This window comes from Octodon degus, unplaced genomic scaffold (genome assembly GCF_000260255.1).
Source record: "Octodon degus isolate 3935 unplaced genomic scaffold, OctDeg1.0 scaffold00097, whole genome shotgun sequence".
NCBI classification, from domain to species: domain Eukaryota; kingdom Metazoa; phylum Chordata; class Mammalia; order Rodentia; family Octodontidae; genus Octodon; species Octodon degus.
The window spans coordinates 8,624,639-8,640,659 of NW_004524673.1; the positions used below are offsets into that span (position 1 = coordinate 8,624,639).

Genomic DNA, 16,021 nt, shown 5'->3' on the forward strand with positions numbered 1-16,021 from the left:
GTAAATATTGCATTGTCTCCTTAGTGTAAAAACCTGAAAGAAGAATAAAACCTGAGAGGAATAACAGATATTATAGTAAAATAGAAAGAAATGGAACTTAAGGATTAAACAACAAAGAGGAGAGAAAAAAGATTAGGATGGCTGAGGTGATTGTACTGAAAATCTCCATCAGTCTTCTCAAGATAGCAGTTAACGTGCAGAATTTTCACCTTGACTAACTCTGTATGCTCATAGCTGCAACCTAAGCAACTACATTGAGGACAGCAATGTGTAATACAAAAACATCTTGATCTGTTTCTAATGTCATATTAATTATTACTATACTCTCTTTAAAACAAACTTTTTAAAAAAGGTAAGTAACAAAAACAGATATGAATAAAAATTTAAGGTTTCTTGAAAGCAAGTGGTAATATGCAACCATATGTCCAATCTTACATAATGATATCTGCTAATCTCAACAACAGATATGACAGTAAAACAGATAATATATCAAACAAAATCAGCTATTCTTCGTTTGAAAATCTGTAATATATGTACTGTTTTACATTGCCCTGTTTGTTTCTGCTTTGCTTTTACTTTTCAAAATAAAATAAAAAATAAATAAATGAATGAATAAAAAAGCAGCAGGTCCTACTGGGCTAGACCATCCCAGGGAGGGAGAGGACACCAGAGAGCCAGATTCCTAATGCTTTTATGGAAGGGGTTTCTCCTTTCATTTCATCAATACTGATAACCACCTTCCATTTCATCCTCTTCTGAAAAGTCAAAGATGTCAACTTGAATGGTGAGTACAGCATGGAATTCTTGGTAAACTAGGCACATTTTATAATTTTTTTGGTGAATACTCTTGAAAAATTATTGGTGTTTCTGATAAACTGTGCATAATATACGACCCCTTTATATTAAGAGAAGGTTAAGGGATATGTCAGGAGGCCAGGAATGATTACTGGTATTTCTATCATTTCTTATGGGAAAAAGTCTTGATTTACAACCAACTTGAGTTGCAACCAGCCCTCAGGAATGAAGTGAGTTTGTAAGTCAAGGGTCCCTGTACATGTTCAAAGTCAAGCTTAATTTAAACATTTTTCTTTGAATCATCTCTGAAATGTTTCACACAATACAATCCTCTTTTTTTTTTTTTTTTTTTGCAGAGCTGGGGATTGAACTCAGGCCATTGTGCTTGCCAGGCAAGTGCTTATTCAACTGAGCTAACTCCCCAGTCCCCTACAATCCCTTTTTAGTAAAAGTAACCAAAATAAGTAATTTATGTAGATTATTATTTCTAAACTATAAGTACATTTTTAATGAACATAAACTCTATTTCTATTGTATACAGTGTTTCAAAAGAAAGGCAAAATACATAGCCAAAAGCAAAACAACACCAAATATGAAAAAACATTTTATTTATAATAGATCAACATTTTGACATGAAAGGTAGCCACTTTCAGTTTCTCAGGAATGCCTAGAATCCAACAGTTTCTGGAAAGACTAGTCAACAATTATTTCACTGTAGGAAAAGAAACAACTTCAGAATGAATTTTTTAAATGGGTTTGTCTATAACAAATTTTTTTATAAGCATGAATGTATGGTAAGCTAGCTTTCCCAGAAAGTAAGTGTAATCCAGCTATGTTCCCAGTGTATCAAACCAGCCCATAAAACAAACATGAGGGTCTCCTATGTGTATAAACTGTGCTCAAACAAGAATTCTCTGTATCAAAATATTTATTTTTCAAAAAGGCCTCACATTAACCCCTCAAACCAATATCCCTTTCCTATGTCCACCTCTCTTTTCTACTTCAAGTTGTATTACTGTACAGATGACTATCAAATCCCCATACATTAATTAAAGACTATGTAAAATATACCAAACACAATAGTCACTGACTTTAGGGGACAAAATGATAATAATATAACCAATGTTATTTTTTGTTTAGGGGGAAAAAGCAACCCCTAAAAGTCCTTAACGCTTTGCAACACAAAATGTAAAGCTAACTTGTAAAGTTAAAATAATCAGAAAACATCTTTTGTGAAATGTTTTACATAGACAAGTGATACATTTTAGATTCAAACCATACTATCTTCTGTATTTCAACTTGGGAGAAAATTTACGTTATCTCTTCTCAGTTACATTTATTTTTTGAGCATTTAAATATATTATACACTTTGTAAAATTCACCTTGGTTACCACTCCCCATGGGTAAGTGCTGTCTTCCCTTAGGTGAGTCCATTATATGCATTTAATTCCTAGGGAGGTTTAAATAGCACTTAAAGTATATTAATGAGAGTTCTGAAATGTTGAACGTTTCATCACCTGTTTACTGTAGGTTTTGTAATTCAAATTCATCACAGCAGCCTAAAGAAATACCATGTGAATGGAATGCACATAATTCCCTACAGAATACACAAACTGAAGTCCAAAAGGCACAGAGTAATGCTGGTGGCTCTTTCTAGTCAGTTAAGAAACAATAAAAAGTTTGCATTATTCTTTCATAATTTAAATACTTAAGTAATCTCCACTTTTATTACTTTATAACAATGACCTCAAATTTACATTATTTTAAGTACCATTGTAATAGCTTAGAGTATAATACAGATATTTGTTATTTATCCCATCCAAAAATAAAACAAAAAAGAAATAAACAAAACTTTCACTATATATATACATATACATATATATATCTATATATAAAAAATTATTCCCAAAGATAACATAGAAGAGGGGCTTGGTACAGGCCATCAAATTAATTTTCTATTACCACAGTTGTTTTTCCAAAATCAACAGATACACAGCAAAAATCAAAAGCAGTGCAAATATCTTTGGAAGTTAAGATAAAATTATAACAGAAGAACATAAAACTAAAGAAATAAAAAAGGCAAGTACTTCAAGTACAAGGAACCAGTCTGCTGAGGTCCATCTTAGTGTTTCCTGGGGGCTTCCTTCCCGCTTCTACTTCTTTCTCTGAAACACATTAGCCAGCATGGCACCTGATGTTGTCAGCTGGCCCATTTTGTTCAAAAACTTGGTCTTTGTATCTTCACTCACTAAGCTTGCAGCAATTGACATTGAGCTAGGAAAAAAAATTAAAATTCATGTAAAGCAATTAAAAAACAAAGTTATTTTTTATTTCTTTAGTAACATACCAATACATTCACAATGGGCATTATAAAAGGGAAATTAATGCATATAAAGGAGAGTTTTTATGTACTAAAATAGGTTAGTAGCATTAATTGTTCACTCCTTATATTAAAGGAGTACTATGTTCATCATTTATATTAAAGAAAACACTAGTAGTTAGAATCTAATCTGGGATAGGACTACATCTCAGCTGTTTATTAGCTGTGTGACCATGAGTAAATTCTTTCATCTGTAAAACGGAGCCCTTCCAAAAGAAAAACAAAATGAAAAACCTGGGTGTGGTGGCACACACCTGTAATCCCAGCACTTGGGAGCTTGAGGTAGAAGGATCACCTCACATTCAAGGCCAGCCTGGGCTGTGTAATGAATTTTAAGACCCACTTGCACTACACAGTGAAACCCTGTCTCAAAAGAACAACAAAAGAAAGAATGTTTCCTCAACAGCTATTAACATTACATGAGTGTAAAGTGCTTAGTACACTGCTAGACACATACTAGCATGCCAAGAGTGCTAGCAGTTGTTCTTTTAATAACGCCACTTAGTTTTTACAGCAATCCTGGAACATATGAAATGTGATAAAAAGAAATGTACTCAATGTTTAAATAAAAAAGAAATTGGTAGAGTAAAAGAGCTATTGCCATTAGTTCCCCTCAAAACACAGCGCTAACATCAAATGCTTAACCCATCATTCTTGCCAATTTCTAAAGCAGTTCTGGAAGTCCTCTTTCATGCATGTCTTTAGTTGCACTGTTATGGTTGCCCTGATGTCCTGAATAGGCTTAAAACATTTACTTTTCATGGTATTTTGACAGTGGGAAAAGCCTGAAGGTACAATGTGCCAGATTTGGTGAAATAAGGTACATAAGGACACAATGTAATGTTTTCTTGAACCTGCCTCTTTGTTGGATGGCACTTGGCAGCAGCATTCACTGTATTTTTGATCACATTTCTTAAAGACATTTCAGATCCACTTCTCAAAGTGGCAAGAATGAGATAACTATATTTGAATTGAGGGGGAGTATTTGGAGGGGGATAAATGAAAATGTTGCACTATAATAATTTTTAAATTCACCTTATTTTTTTATTAAACCTTACAGACATTACCATCTTCTCAAGTGAGTAAAGTAAATCACAGTGAATCTGTACTGTGCTAATTCCTTTTTTGAGGGAAAAAAAATCCTAGATCATCAGTTTTCAAATTCATTTATTCTTTTTTGTCAAACTGCTGTGTAGGAAGTAAACACAATCTGCATGAATATGGAGATTGCTAATTTATTAGATTACCATACTGAAAGAGTCCTGCAATAGACTCAGAACCCCAGTTTATTGTCCTGTGGCTTTGGTTGATTGAGATGTATTTGACCTTCCAATTCAGTTTCCTCATCTGTAAAACACAGCTGTCTATTGCAATACAAAATATTCTAAGGCTTAACTAAGATAAAGTATGAACTTGTCAAGAACAATGTGGGGCAAGCTGGAGGTGCTCTACTGGAACTAAAACATGAAGTAGGTGTCACCACCAAAGGTATCTGGGTGTGTGTTGTCTCTCATAGTGTGTACTACTAAATTACTCGACTGAAAACCCAACCACAACCACCTCCCCACCACCAAAGTCTCTTCTAGTACATTAACATGGTTTCTCTCTCCATGCTTTTGAAGAACTACTCCTCTCCCTGGATCCCACTCACAAAGTAACACAAGGTTCATTATTTGGCTTTTGATTTTTCAGTCATAAAACTTTCTTTCAGAGCTTCAGTTATGGATGACTCCAAAAGATCAACTAAATCACCAATACAGTAAACTCTCTATAACATATTTCAGGTTGAAAATTTTCAATTTTCATTTACTGATTACAACATAAAATAATGTGCTTGTGTATTTAAGAAACAGCAATCTAATGTATGTGTTTTACACTATTACACCTATGTCTTACATTCCCCCACTTTCATTCAGGAATGCCTACTCTATTGCCCAATCATTTTCAAACTAAATCTCTTTCTCTCGATTGCCTACTACCCATCTCTCAAACATCAGTTCAAGTCCAGTCTTTCTAATGGATCTTTTCTTATTAACTCCTGAGGTTTACAAATGTTCTTTAGAAAACCCAATATAAGTAAAAATATAAGACTGATTTTAATTTATGCTTTGGAAAAGGGGTTGCATGGATCAGATCATACCTAAGAATACTATTATGTTTTAATGATATTCTATAAGGACTGCAACAATGATATAAAGGAGATTATCCCTAAGAGATAAACCTGAAAGGTATGAAGAATGTTTGGCTTGGAGGAAAGAAGATTTAGGTAACCTAACAGATGCTCCCAAATGTGAAAAATTAGATACAAACTATCTGCAGGCTGGATATAACTTGAGAGGACCACTGATACACATCACAATCACCTGGGCAGCTTTTCTGAAATATAGGTGTTAATACCTAATCCTAGTTCCTGAGAGACTTTCATTTGGGGCAGTGGGCCCAAGCACATATTTTATATAGCTTTGTAGTTAAGAATCACTGCATTGCAGCATTTTTTTTTCTAGAGTGTAAATTTTTACTAAGTTTTACAAAGGGGTCTGTAATAATCATCAGGGTGTATACCACTGAATCATTGAATCTTAAAATGTTGGTCTGCAGTTTTTGGGCTGGCTACTTTCTCTTCCTTATCAGTGCCCCTTCCCTAACTCTAATCCTGTAATTATCATTTATATGTTTATACTCTTAAATCTCAACTGCCACTTTTTTGTCAGTTGTTTTCTTCCTGCTCCACAAATTATAAATATGCTCCTTCAGGACAGTTCTTCCTACAGTTCTCTTTTGTTGTAGTGTGTCATCAACCATGTAAATGTTAAACCAAAGTTTGGGAACCTTTACATTCTGTTCTCCTGAAATATATCTCTAACCCATCGCCTTTTCATATTCACTGTAATACCCAGATATTATAACAGTGGTTAAAGGAATAGTGTCTACTTTGTAGGGTCATTAAGGAAATTACTTAAAGTATGTGAAAAATGCTCAGAATGGTATCAGGTTCCTATGAGATAAGTAGTAACAATCACGCTTGTGACCTGCTCATTACACTCCTAACTGATCCTATCATGGACCCCATAACAGCTTTGCAATCTGAATTTATATTCTACTTGCTTCTCTATATTAAGAGAAGAGTCTAGCTTCAAAAACCAGTGTCTTTCAGAGTATAGTTCCTGCACTTGCATCAGTATCATTTGGGAACTTGTTATCAATGCAAATTCTCAAAATCTACCCCACATCTTCTGAATTAAAATCTGGGGGATGGCACCTAGTGATTTCTAGGTGATGACAGACAGTAAAGCTTGAGAACTGAAGTTCCTAAGGCCTGGGAAACTACATGTGGCAGGCCAAGTTGAGACTGCTGCCTAGTTTATAAAGTTTTATTGAAACACAGACATGCTGATTAACTTACTATCAATGGCTCCTTTCCTGTTACAACAGAACAGTCTAGTTGAGAGGTTGTGACAAAATACTTATAGTTTCCAAAGTTTAAAATAGTACTTATTGCCGATGGAAGAAGTTTGCCAACTCCTCTCTACAGGATGAATCCAGCCCTCCAAGTGTGACTAACAAAGTTCTGCACCTACCCACTTTTGTACACTTGTGCTATTCTCTCACATTCTAGCTTGTCTCTAACTTTACTTATTGCTGATGGAAGAAGTTTGCCAACTCCTCTCTACAGGATGAATCCAGCCCTCCAAGTGTGACTAACAAAGTTCTGCACCTACCCACTTTTGTACACTTGTGCTATTCTCTCACATTCTAGCTTGTCTCTAACTTTTGTCACTATGTACAGTGCTGTTTTGCATATAATCACCACCATTTTTGCCTTTCCACCTCTCTGGCCAACTTTTCATAGCCAAAGACTCCTGAGAAATTTTCCAGAACTCTTTCAATGTCCCCCCCCCCCCAACTTGTTATTGTTTGGTTTTATTTCTACTTCTAACTGACCCACTCCTCAGCTGTGATTACCTGGTGGGAAAGGAAAGGATTATGCCTCATTTAAGCTCAGTTTTTGTGAACAGCTCATGATTCATGTTCAGTGAATTTTACTAAATGTTGAATGAACAGAACAAACATTTATGCATGTATTTTCTGCTTGCAGATCAGTGCAAACTTGTTTTGGACAAAGTTCTCAGTAAGAAATATATTCAAAGTAACTATTAACATATGTAAGTAGCTGAATTATCATAAAGAAACATACATCTTTACTACTTGGAATGTTCTCTCTAGTTTTTATTTTATTCTATTTCTTGGGATAGCACTTTTATCACAATAAATAAAAATTAATTCAGTATTGATTAATTAATTTGTGGTACTTGGGATTAAACCCAGGGTGAACTACATCCCAACACCCATTTAAAAAACTTTTGAGACAGGGTCTTGCTAAGTTGCCCAATGGGGGCTTGAACTTGTGACTCTCCTGCCCTGGCCTCCCAGAGGAGCAAGAATACAAGGGCATGCCATGACTATTTGCTTTGGTTTTTGAGACAGGGTCTTGCTAGGTTGCTAAATTGCCTAGGCTAGGCTTAAATCTTGTAATCTATTTACCTCAGTCTTCTAGAGTGCTGGGATTATGGAGGTGACCAGACTCTAGCTGAATTAATTTAATTATACACTAACAGGGCACAACAATTAGCTGAGTATTTCAGATCTACAAATATCCTTCCTTATCTAACTTCACTCTTACTTCTCTTTCTTAGAAGTAGTTCCCTTTACTGTTCAAGGCTGTCTTCTTGAAGGAAGTCACTTTGAAAAGGTGACTTCTAAGCTTTGGTCTGAAAATGAAGGAAGTAGCTAGATAAAATAGGATGGAATCCTGTGTTATAAAGACCTAAGGAAGAAGAATCATATGGTTGAGGATCCTAAGGTCCTTGGTTAAGCCTCTCCTAACTATCCTTGGGAGATAGAGCAGTCTCCTATCTGTACAACCAGTACAATTTCCATATGATTTTTATTATATTACCTTTACAAGGTGGTACAATGCCATTCCCATATTTTGTCTAGTTTTACTCTACATTATTGGAAGGCAAAACTATCTGATTTATTTTTAATCCTGAGCAAAGTACCCAAAATGAAGACACTCGTGAAGGTGGAAAATGTAATCAACTTCCCTGATTCCTGCAACACATATTTTCTGTATCTTTTATTTGGAATCTGTAAGATACTTTCATAATACAAATAAGTTAGAAATTAATGGATACAGGGGTCCGGGGAGATAGTTCAGTAGAATAAGTGCTTGCCTGGCAAGCGCAGGGTCCTGTTCAATCCCTGGTACCACCCCCCCAAAAAAAAATTAATGGATATAATATTGGAGTATTCTACTTTTTCTAGATTAAAAATAATCCATGTTGGGCCGGGGATACAGCTCAGTGGCACAGGCACCTGCCTGGCAAGCACAAGGTCCTGAGTTTCACTCCATGCACAAATCCAACCCCCCAAAAAACCCCTCCATGATAGCATTACAAATCTTAAAAATGAGGGTGTTTTCATGAAGCTTTGAGTGAAGCTCTTCCTGGGGACAAAGTGGGCCTCAACGTCAAGAATGTGTCTGTCAAAGATGTCCAGCGTGATAATGTGGCCGGTGACAGCAAAAATGACCCACCAATGGAAGCAGCTGGTTTCACTGCTCAGGTGATTATCCTGAGCCATCCCCAGCCAGATCAGTGCTGTCTATGCTCCTGTCCTGGACTGTCACACAGCTCACAGTGCTTGCAAGTTTGTTGAGCTGAAAGAAAAGAATGATCACCGGTCTGGTAAGAAGCTGGAAGATGCACCCAAGTTTTTGAAATCTGGTGATGCTGCCATTGCTGACATGGTTCCAGGCAAGCCCATGTGTGTCGAGAGCTTCTCTGACTACCCACCTCTGAGTCATTTCACTGTTCATGATGTGAGACAGACAGTTGCTGTGGGTGTCATCAAAGCTGTGGACAAGAAGGCTGCTGGAGCTGGCAAGGTCACCAAGTCTGCCCAGAAAGCTCGGAAGGCTAAACGAATATTATCCCTGCCACCTGCCAACCCAGTCTTAATCAGTGGTGGAAGACCGCTCTCAGAACTGTTTCTCCCAATTGGCCATTTAAGTTTGATAGTGAAAGACTGGTTAATGATAGCAATGCATCGTAAAACCTTCAGAAGGAAAGGAGAATGTTTTGTGTACCGTTTGTTTTTGTGTAGCAGCTTTTAAGTTATTAGTTTTTACTTAAAATCAATACTTTTTATTGGAAACAACTTGACCAAATATCTGTCACAGAATTTTGAGACCATTAAAACAAAGTTTAATGAGGAAAAAAAAATGAGGGTGTTTTAATAACTAGGAACAATTTACATACAAAAGCATAATTTTGCTGCTCTCTTGCCCTTACTCTTGAAATTATGTTTACGATATTGTCATACAGATTTTGAGGAAAAGCCATGTCAAAAGGACTTAAGAGTCAACTTGAAAAGACTCAAATTGACTACAGATGGGGATTAGTTTTGGGATTCAAAGGCATTATAGGACAGGCCAAATAGCTCAGTGGATTAAAGTGCCTGCTTAGGCAGATGCAGGGGCCAGGAGTTCCATCCTGGGGCCTGCCCAGCTGGCTCTGCCCCCAGGGTGCACTGAGACAGCAATTGAAATAGGGCGTGGTGGTGTGCGCCTATAATCCCAGCTCTTGGGAGGCTGTAAACAGGGGGATCACTATGAGTCGGATCTAGTAGTGTTAACCTGAACACCCTGTAGACCCTTCCCTAAAATACAAAAATAAAAAAAAGGCATTATAAATGTAGTACATTAAATTATATAAAATAAGTTTAAATATATACATTTGTAAATTTTAAAAACAAAATCTAAGTGGCTGTTCACCCATCAGGGGGCGAATCAATTTATTATTCTGAAAACTGGCAAATAAAAACAAAGAGTTAAGTGTCTTGCCTTTACCAAATAAATTATAGTACTGAGTAATACAGAAAACTTTAGAGGTAATTTTTTTTCCCATAAGTATTCTAGGTCATCAATAACAAAGGAATGATACAATTAGGATACTATATTTCATAACCTCCAATGAATTAATAAATTATCAACAGCTTGTTAAGATCCCCAAAAGTAAAAAAAAAAAAAAGTAACTGGGTGCTGGGGAGATGGCTCAGTGGAATAAGCGCTTCCCTGGCAAGCACAAGGGCCTTGAGTTCAATCCCCGTTTCCGCAAAAAAAGATCCCCAAAAGTAGAGAAGCAGACATCAGCTTTAGGATGAAAACATACTTCCTCTTATGAAGCAGTCTTGATAAAAGAAACATGTCTGTATCTTATTAAGTCTCCAGTTCACAGGAAATACAGAATTCATATTAAATAACAAAAGCAAAATTAGAACTGTGAAAAACTTTATAGGCCAAATGATCAAATTTCTTCCAAAAATAAATATGGAGAAAAAAAGTCGAGGGAAATTTCTATGGCGTTTCTCAATTTTGAAAATTGTTATTCTCTTTTTTTTTTTTCCCACATCAGTCCATCCATCCTGAAGGCAGGGCTGGGGCGCATGTGGTGCCTGGGATCAAATCTTGGTCCCCTGCACCTGCCTAAGCAGGCACTTTAGACCGCTGAGCTATCTTGCTGGCCCCTCCAAATTGTTATTTTCAAAAAAATAATCTGAAGGTTCTACAAAATTTTGGTATTTTATTTAGTTATTTATTTTTCATGTATTTGGTACAGGGTCTCACTTTGCAGCTTGGATTCACAATGATACTCCTGTTTTCTGCTTCCCCAGCACTGGGATTACAGGCGTGTGTCACCATGCCTTGACTTGGTGCCGCTCAGTGTGCCTGAGGGTGGTCCCTGCACTTGCCAAACAGGTGCTTAGTTCGCTGAGCTATCTTACTGACCAATTTTGATATTTAATGTATGACAAATGAATACAAATATTTGCTTTGGTGTTTATTTTAGGCTCTCTGTGTTCAGATAAAAAACCTTTACTATTAGGCCTTAGGTAAAAAGCCTTTTACTATTTCAATGAGTTTTTGTTGTTTTATCTTTCTATGGTTGAAATGGTAGGTACAAGTATGTAGGAAGAAGAGCTCTTATCCTAGGAGGCTAAAGAAATGGCTACGATAAATCAAAAACAGATTGTGTTAGGATGTGTGTGTATTCACAGACTGCTTGGATAAAATACATTCTGATAGCCAAGTTTAAAGAAAATACTTCTGAGCTTTTAATATGTGAGTCTATTTAAAATAACTTTTGGGGGCTGGCAAGATAGCTCAATGGTCTAAAGCACCTGCTTAGGCAAGCTTAGGCAAAGCTCAGGGACCAGAGTTTGATCCCCCAGCACCACATGCCAGCCAGCCCTACCCCTAGGGCTGAGCTGGCCACAAAATAAATAAATGAATAAATAAAAAAAAAAAAGTAACTTTTCAAGGTTACTACAATAAGAACCAGGGAACATAATCCATTGTAAATTATTTCCTTTCCCGAATAACCAATATACCGTCACATCTACGTATTTTTAATTTTACTAAATCTTTCAGTTCTAATCAGCTTGGTCAGAACCATGACTTTGGCCAGAATATTCCCAAATTTATAATTCTTTATGCAGCAAATTATTATACCTTAAAACTATGTCACAAATTTCTGTTTTGACCTTGACTCTCCAATCCAACTACATATTAGCTCTTTGGAGGCTGTTTAAACATGAACACTCTAGGTTGAATCAGAATGCTGAGAGGAATCTATAAAGCATAAGGTAGAGATATAAACTTTAAATTTTTCTGATACTTGATGAAACAGCTTGTGGATCAGCATTTGAGTAACTTGAGTAAGACTACTTGAGGTAAGTCTTTTTTCCTTGATTTTTAAGCACTTTTTTATTTTAACGTAATACAAGTAGATATTAACAACGAATAAAGAAGCACCTTTATGAAAAATAAAACAAAATTTCATAGCAAAATAATTAGAGAATGACAGTTAATACACTGTATACTATGGTCTTAAGAGAATGGCCAAAATGTCATACAAGTCATAGGCCAAAAAAATAATTCTCTCTTAACAAAAAAGAATGTTTATAGTACATAATGATTATACTTCTTGTGGGGCATTGTTACATGTAAATAACCACATCTTAATTCTTTTTTCACCCCCCTTCCCCTCACCTTGAATAAGGGGAAGGGGGGTGAAAAAAATAAATGACCACTAAGTTGTACAAAATTAAATATTACACCTACTAATAGGAAATCTAGTAGAAAAAATAAGGTTGATATAAAATCTTAAAAAAAGAATTAATGTCTTACCCTTGAGGCTCCTGGACAGTCTTATTTTCTACTTTTTGTTCACATTCTTTTATCATGGAACTTAAAATAACCTGAGTAAAAAAATATTTTAATTAAATACACTTTAATAAAATAGTATGGCTTAATCTAAAGTTTTAATTTTTAATAGTCTTATAAATTAATATGCTAATTAAAAACAAAGTTTTGACAGTTGTTTTGTTGAAGGATTTATGTTGGCAGAGTATTACAGAAATAGCTTTAAAAGATTTCATTTTGGGCTTTGGGGTATAGTTCAGTTGTACCATGTGTGCTTAGCATGCATGAAGCTATGGGTTCAATGTCTAGTAAACCCCAAATTTAATCATATAACTTAAGAATTTATTTTTATTTGCCTTAGGTTTATTTCTAAATCTGATTCCTATTCTCGTAACTTTTCCCATCATTTAATATTAAAAGAAAAACACACAGGGGCCAGGGAGATGGCTCAGTGGAATAAGTGCTTCCCAGGCAAGCACAAGGGCCTGAGTTCATTCCCTGGTTCCACCACCAAAAAAAAAGGAAAAACACATACATCTATATATTTAACATACATATATACTGTGGACACATATGTATTTTCCAGTAAAAGCCATTCTAGTCTATGTTCCTTTGCTTTCTCCAGGTTGCAATACTTGGTGATAGGAACAGAATCTAAGACTGTTAACACTTAACATCATTCTTGTAGGGAGACTGATTGTTGTAAAACATGGGGCTCTAACTGCTTATCTACCAGCTAAGAACCACAGCAGAAATAGAACAGCCCTACTGAATATTCTTGGCCCATGTTTTGATCATGGAGGTCACTAAAGAAATATTTATTTTTTACCTCCTATCTGCTAGGCACTATTTTTAAATACTGAAGATGAGATGCTAAGACATACAACCAGCCCTCTTTGTAGCACTTATGTTTTTGCAGGAGAGAAATTTGAAGAACAGTGTTTTCACCCTGGGAAGAAGTGAACAGATAATCTGACGTGGGACTAGGAAAGATAAAGGATGGGTACAGGTAAGTGGGAAACAAAGAGATTTGGAGAGGAATGAAAGAGTTTTTTGTTTCATTTAGGAGAGAGAAGTCAAATATCATAATGCGAAAAGCGCACAAAACAGCTTGAAAATACAGAATAGAAAACATAACAAAAAAGGAGGTAGAATGGAATGAGTTCTGAGGAAATTAAAGAAAATAGAAACTTCACTTTTAAGAAAGTTGATGAGAGATAATTAACATTTCATAGTTAAACATTTCACCTATATTATATTAATAAAATTCTCATTTGAAGTGAAGGAGAATGCATTATCCCCACCTTAGAGAATTAAGCAGCATCACAAAGATGTTAAAGAAGTTATTCTAGGTATCAAAAGTAGTAAGTTGACAAAATGACATTTATTGATACTTAAAAAAAAAATTAAGTACCGAATATCATAATCAAGTCTCATATAAGGAACAAAAATCTATGCAGAAGATATACAAATAATGGTACTGATAATCACAGCAGCTCACCTCATGCCCTGGAGAGAGATGTTCCATGTCAGTTCGTAAACATCTGAGGCCAGGTAGAAAGTGATTTACCATTAAATCTTCTGAAATGACTTGAGACAAGGATGTTAAGGACTCTTTAAAAAACAAAATAGTATGTCCAACAGAATTTACATATAAAGAAGAAGCCCTCTTACATACTGCTATGGTATACTCATCATTCAGAGTAAAAAGGCTTAAAGTATGAGACTTCACTTGTGGAGTAAGTTATTTATTAAGAGTCGACTGTATCTATTCTCAAAAGTCTTTTTATGTCAGTGATATTCACCATCATTACATTTCCTAATTTAATCATGTTAATCTAATCAAGTGTTAAAATGAATATAATGTATGGAAAATAAAGCTTTGTTAAAAAAATTTAAATTTTTTTAAAAAAAAATACAAGCAAATTGATTAGTGTATTACTACTTAATTACTATATATATAAAGCAACTATAAAAGTTTTGGGGGAAATTATAAAGAAATTTGGCAAAATTCTATACTTAGTGTCAGAATGTTTCTGGATTCTTTTTAAAGAAGGTTAATTTGAAAATCATAGACAAGTGCGTTATGGATGTGACTTATCTGAAAAAGATGTTTAACTAGTCACCAGATTCACACCAAAGAAATGCCTCTGTCCTAAATTAATCTGGTTAGAGAAAATTCATTTATATAGTTTAAGTAGTTACTAAGGTATACTGTTTTCTTGGGCTACCTTTAACTACCCTGCTAAGCTGACTTTCTATTGGTCCTGAGTAAGCTGGATCAATAGAGTGCTGGTTATAATAAAAGTATTTGTTAAGTTTAATGTTACTTATAGTTTCTGCTTCTCTCTGCATTTTAGTTGATCATCTTGACATCCAAAGGGATTAGGACAGCACATACATTTCTCAATGAAAGATTCCACTTGTTTATTTGTATCTACTTTGGAATATTCTCACTTTATTCTGCTAGTCATTTGAAAACAGTATAACAAACTATTTTAAAATAGTCATTTAAGATTTATATGTAATATTACACATAAAATAAAAAAATCCAGTAAATCCATTTCCTTCAAAGATGGTTTAATTTTTTTGAAAAAATTATTACTTGATAAAGATAAATAATCAGTGCAATATATGAGTACTTCTTTGAAAAAAGTTTTAAATAGAAAGTTCTATTTAAAACAAAAGAAAGCTTTTATAATGAGTGACTTATAAATACAAATAAAAATAGACAAAGAAAGTTGCAATCTTATGGTTATATAGTCTTATTTAGATATAGATATGGGGAAAGCACCACCAAGATACAAGTGTAAGCGACCTTTGATTTAGTAGAGAGTGTGATCAATGGATTGAGAAGTTTAAGACATCTTCTTTTTTTTTTAGCACGAAGAGGAAAGTCCTGTCTTGCCTTTCTGCTTAGAGTTGGAGCCTGCTGTTTCCCCATGGAGATACAATTTTTCAAGTATTGAAAATTTATAGGTTATTTAGTCCTAGTTGATACTAGAAGTTGCTTCTAACTTATTAGTGCTCAATTATCAAAAAGCCTCTGACTGCTAATATGAGACATTGATAGTTTGGAAGGGTGTTCACTTCATTTTCAGTCTGATTATGAATATGTATTTTCCCTATAAACACTTGTACCTTACCACAGAGTGTCTAACCTTCATTCTATGGAATCACCTGTCAAATAACTATTAAGCTGTCTTTTCATCCCAAGCCATCCATTTTCCAGATTAAGAAATTCTAAATTCCTTCACTCTGTCTTAAACATGACTTCTTTACTTCTTATGCCAAATGTTACACATTACAATTTTTTTATGTCTCTATTAAAATATGATGTTAGGTATGATCAGCTCAGAATATAAAGATTTGGACAATGTGATTTTATTAATGACCAAACTACTCTGTTGACTCAGGTACAAGTTCTACCTCACATACAGCTAACACATTTAGTAGTTGAACAGGGACTGCTCATAAAATGGTGCTTTCATTTGCTGACCTGCTAAAAGACATTTATTGTATTTATTTGAGAAATAGCCTGTATTCTTTAAGATATATGATAATTTTTCTTAGCATCTATA

General features: G+C 34.9%; 1 protein-coding gene across 9 annotated transcripts in view; it reads right to left on the bottom strand.

Annotated features, from left to right (window-relative positions):
* Positions 1 to 1,383: 1,383 nt before the first annotated feature.
* Positions 1,384 to 16,021, bottom strand: part of Kiaa1468 (KIAA1468 ortholog) — a 117,300-nt gene continuing 102,662 nt past the window's right edge. For 4 of the 9 annotated variants that reach the window (XR_002822555.1, XM_023723130.1, XM_004638263.2 and 1 more), the window contains 3 exons: positions 13,942 to 14,030; positions 12,426 to 12,496; positions 1,384 to 3,069 (listed from right to left, as the gene is read on the bottom strand). Coding sequence is in view for 8 of the 9 variants with exons in the window: in XM_023723130.1 (XP_023578898.1) it covers positions 2,949 to 3,069; positions 12,426 to 12,496; positions 13,942 to 14,030 (281 nt within the window). In the remaining variant the exon portion in view is untranslated. The other 5 variants (XM_023723129.1, XM_023723128.1, XM_023723127.1 and 2 more) reach the window with 3 other exon arrangements.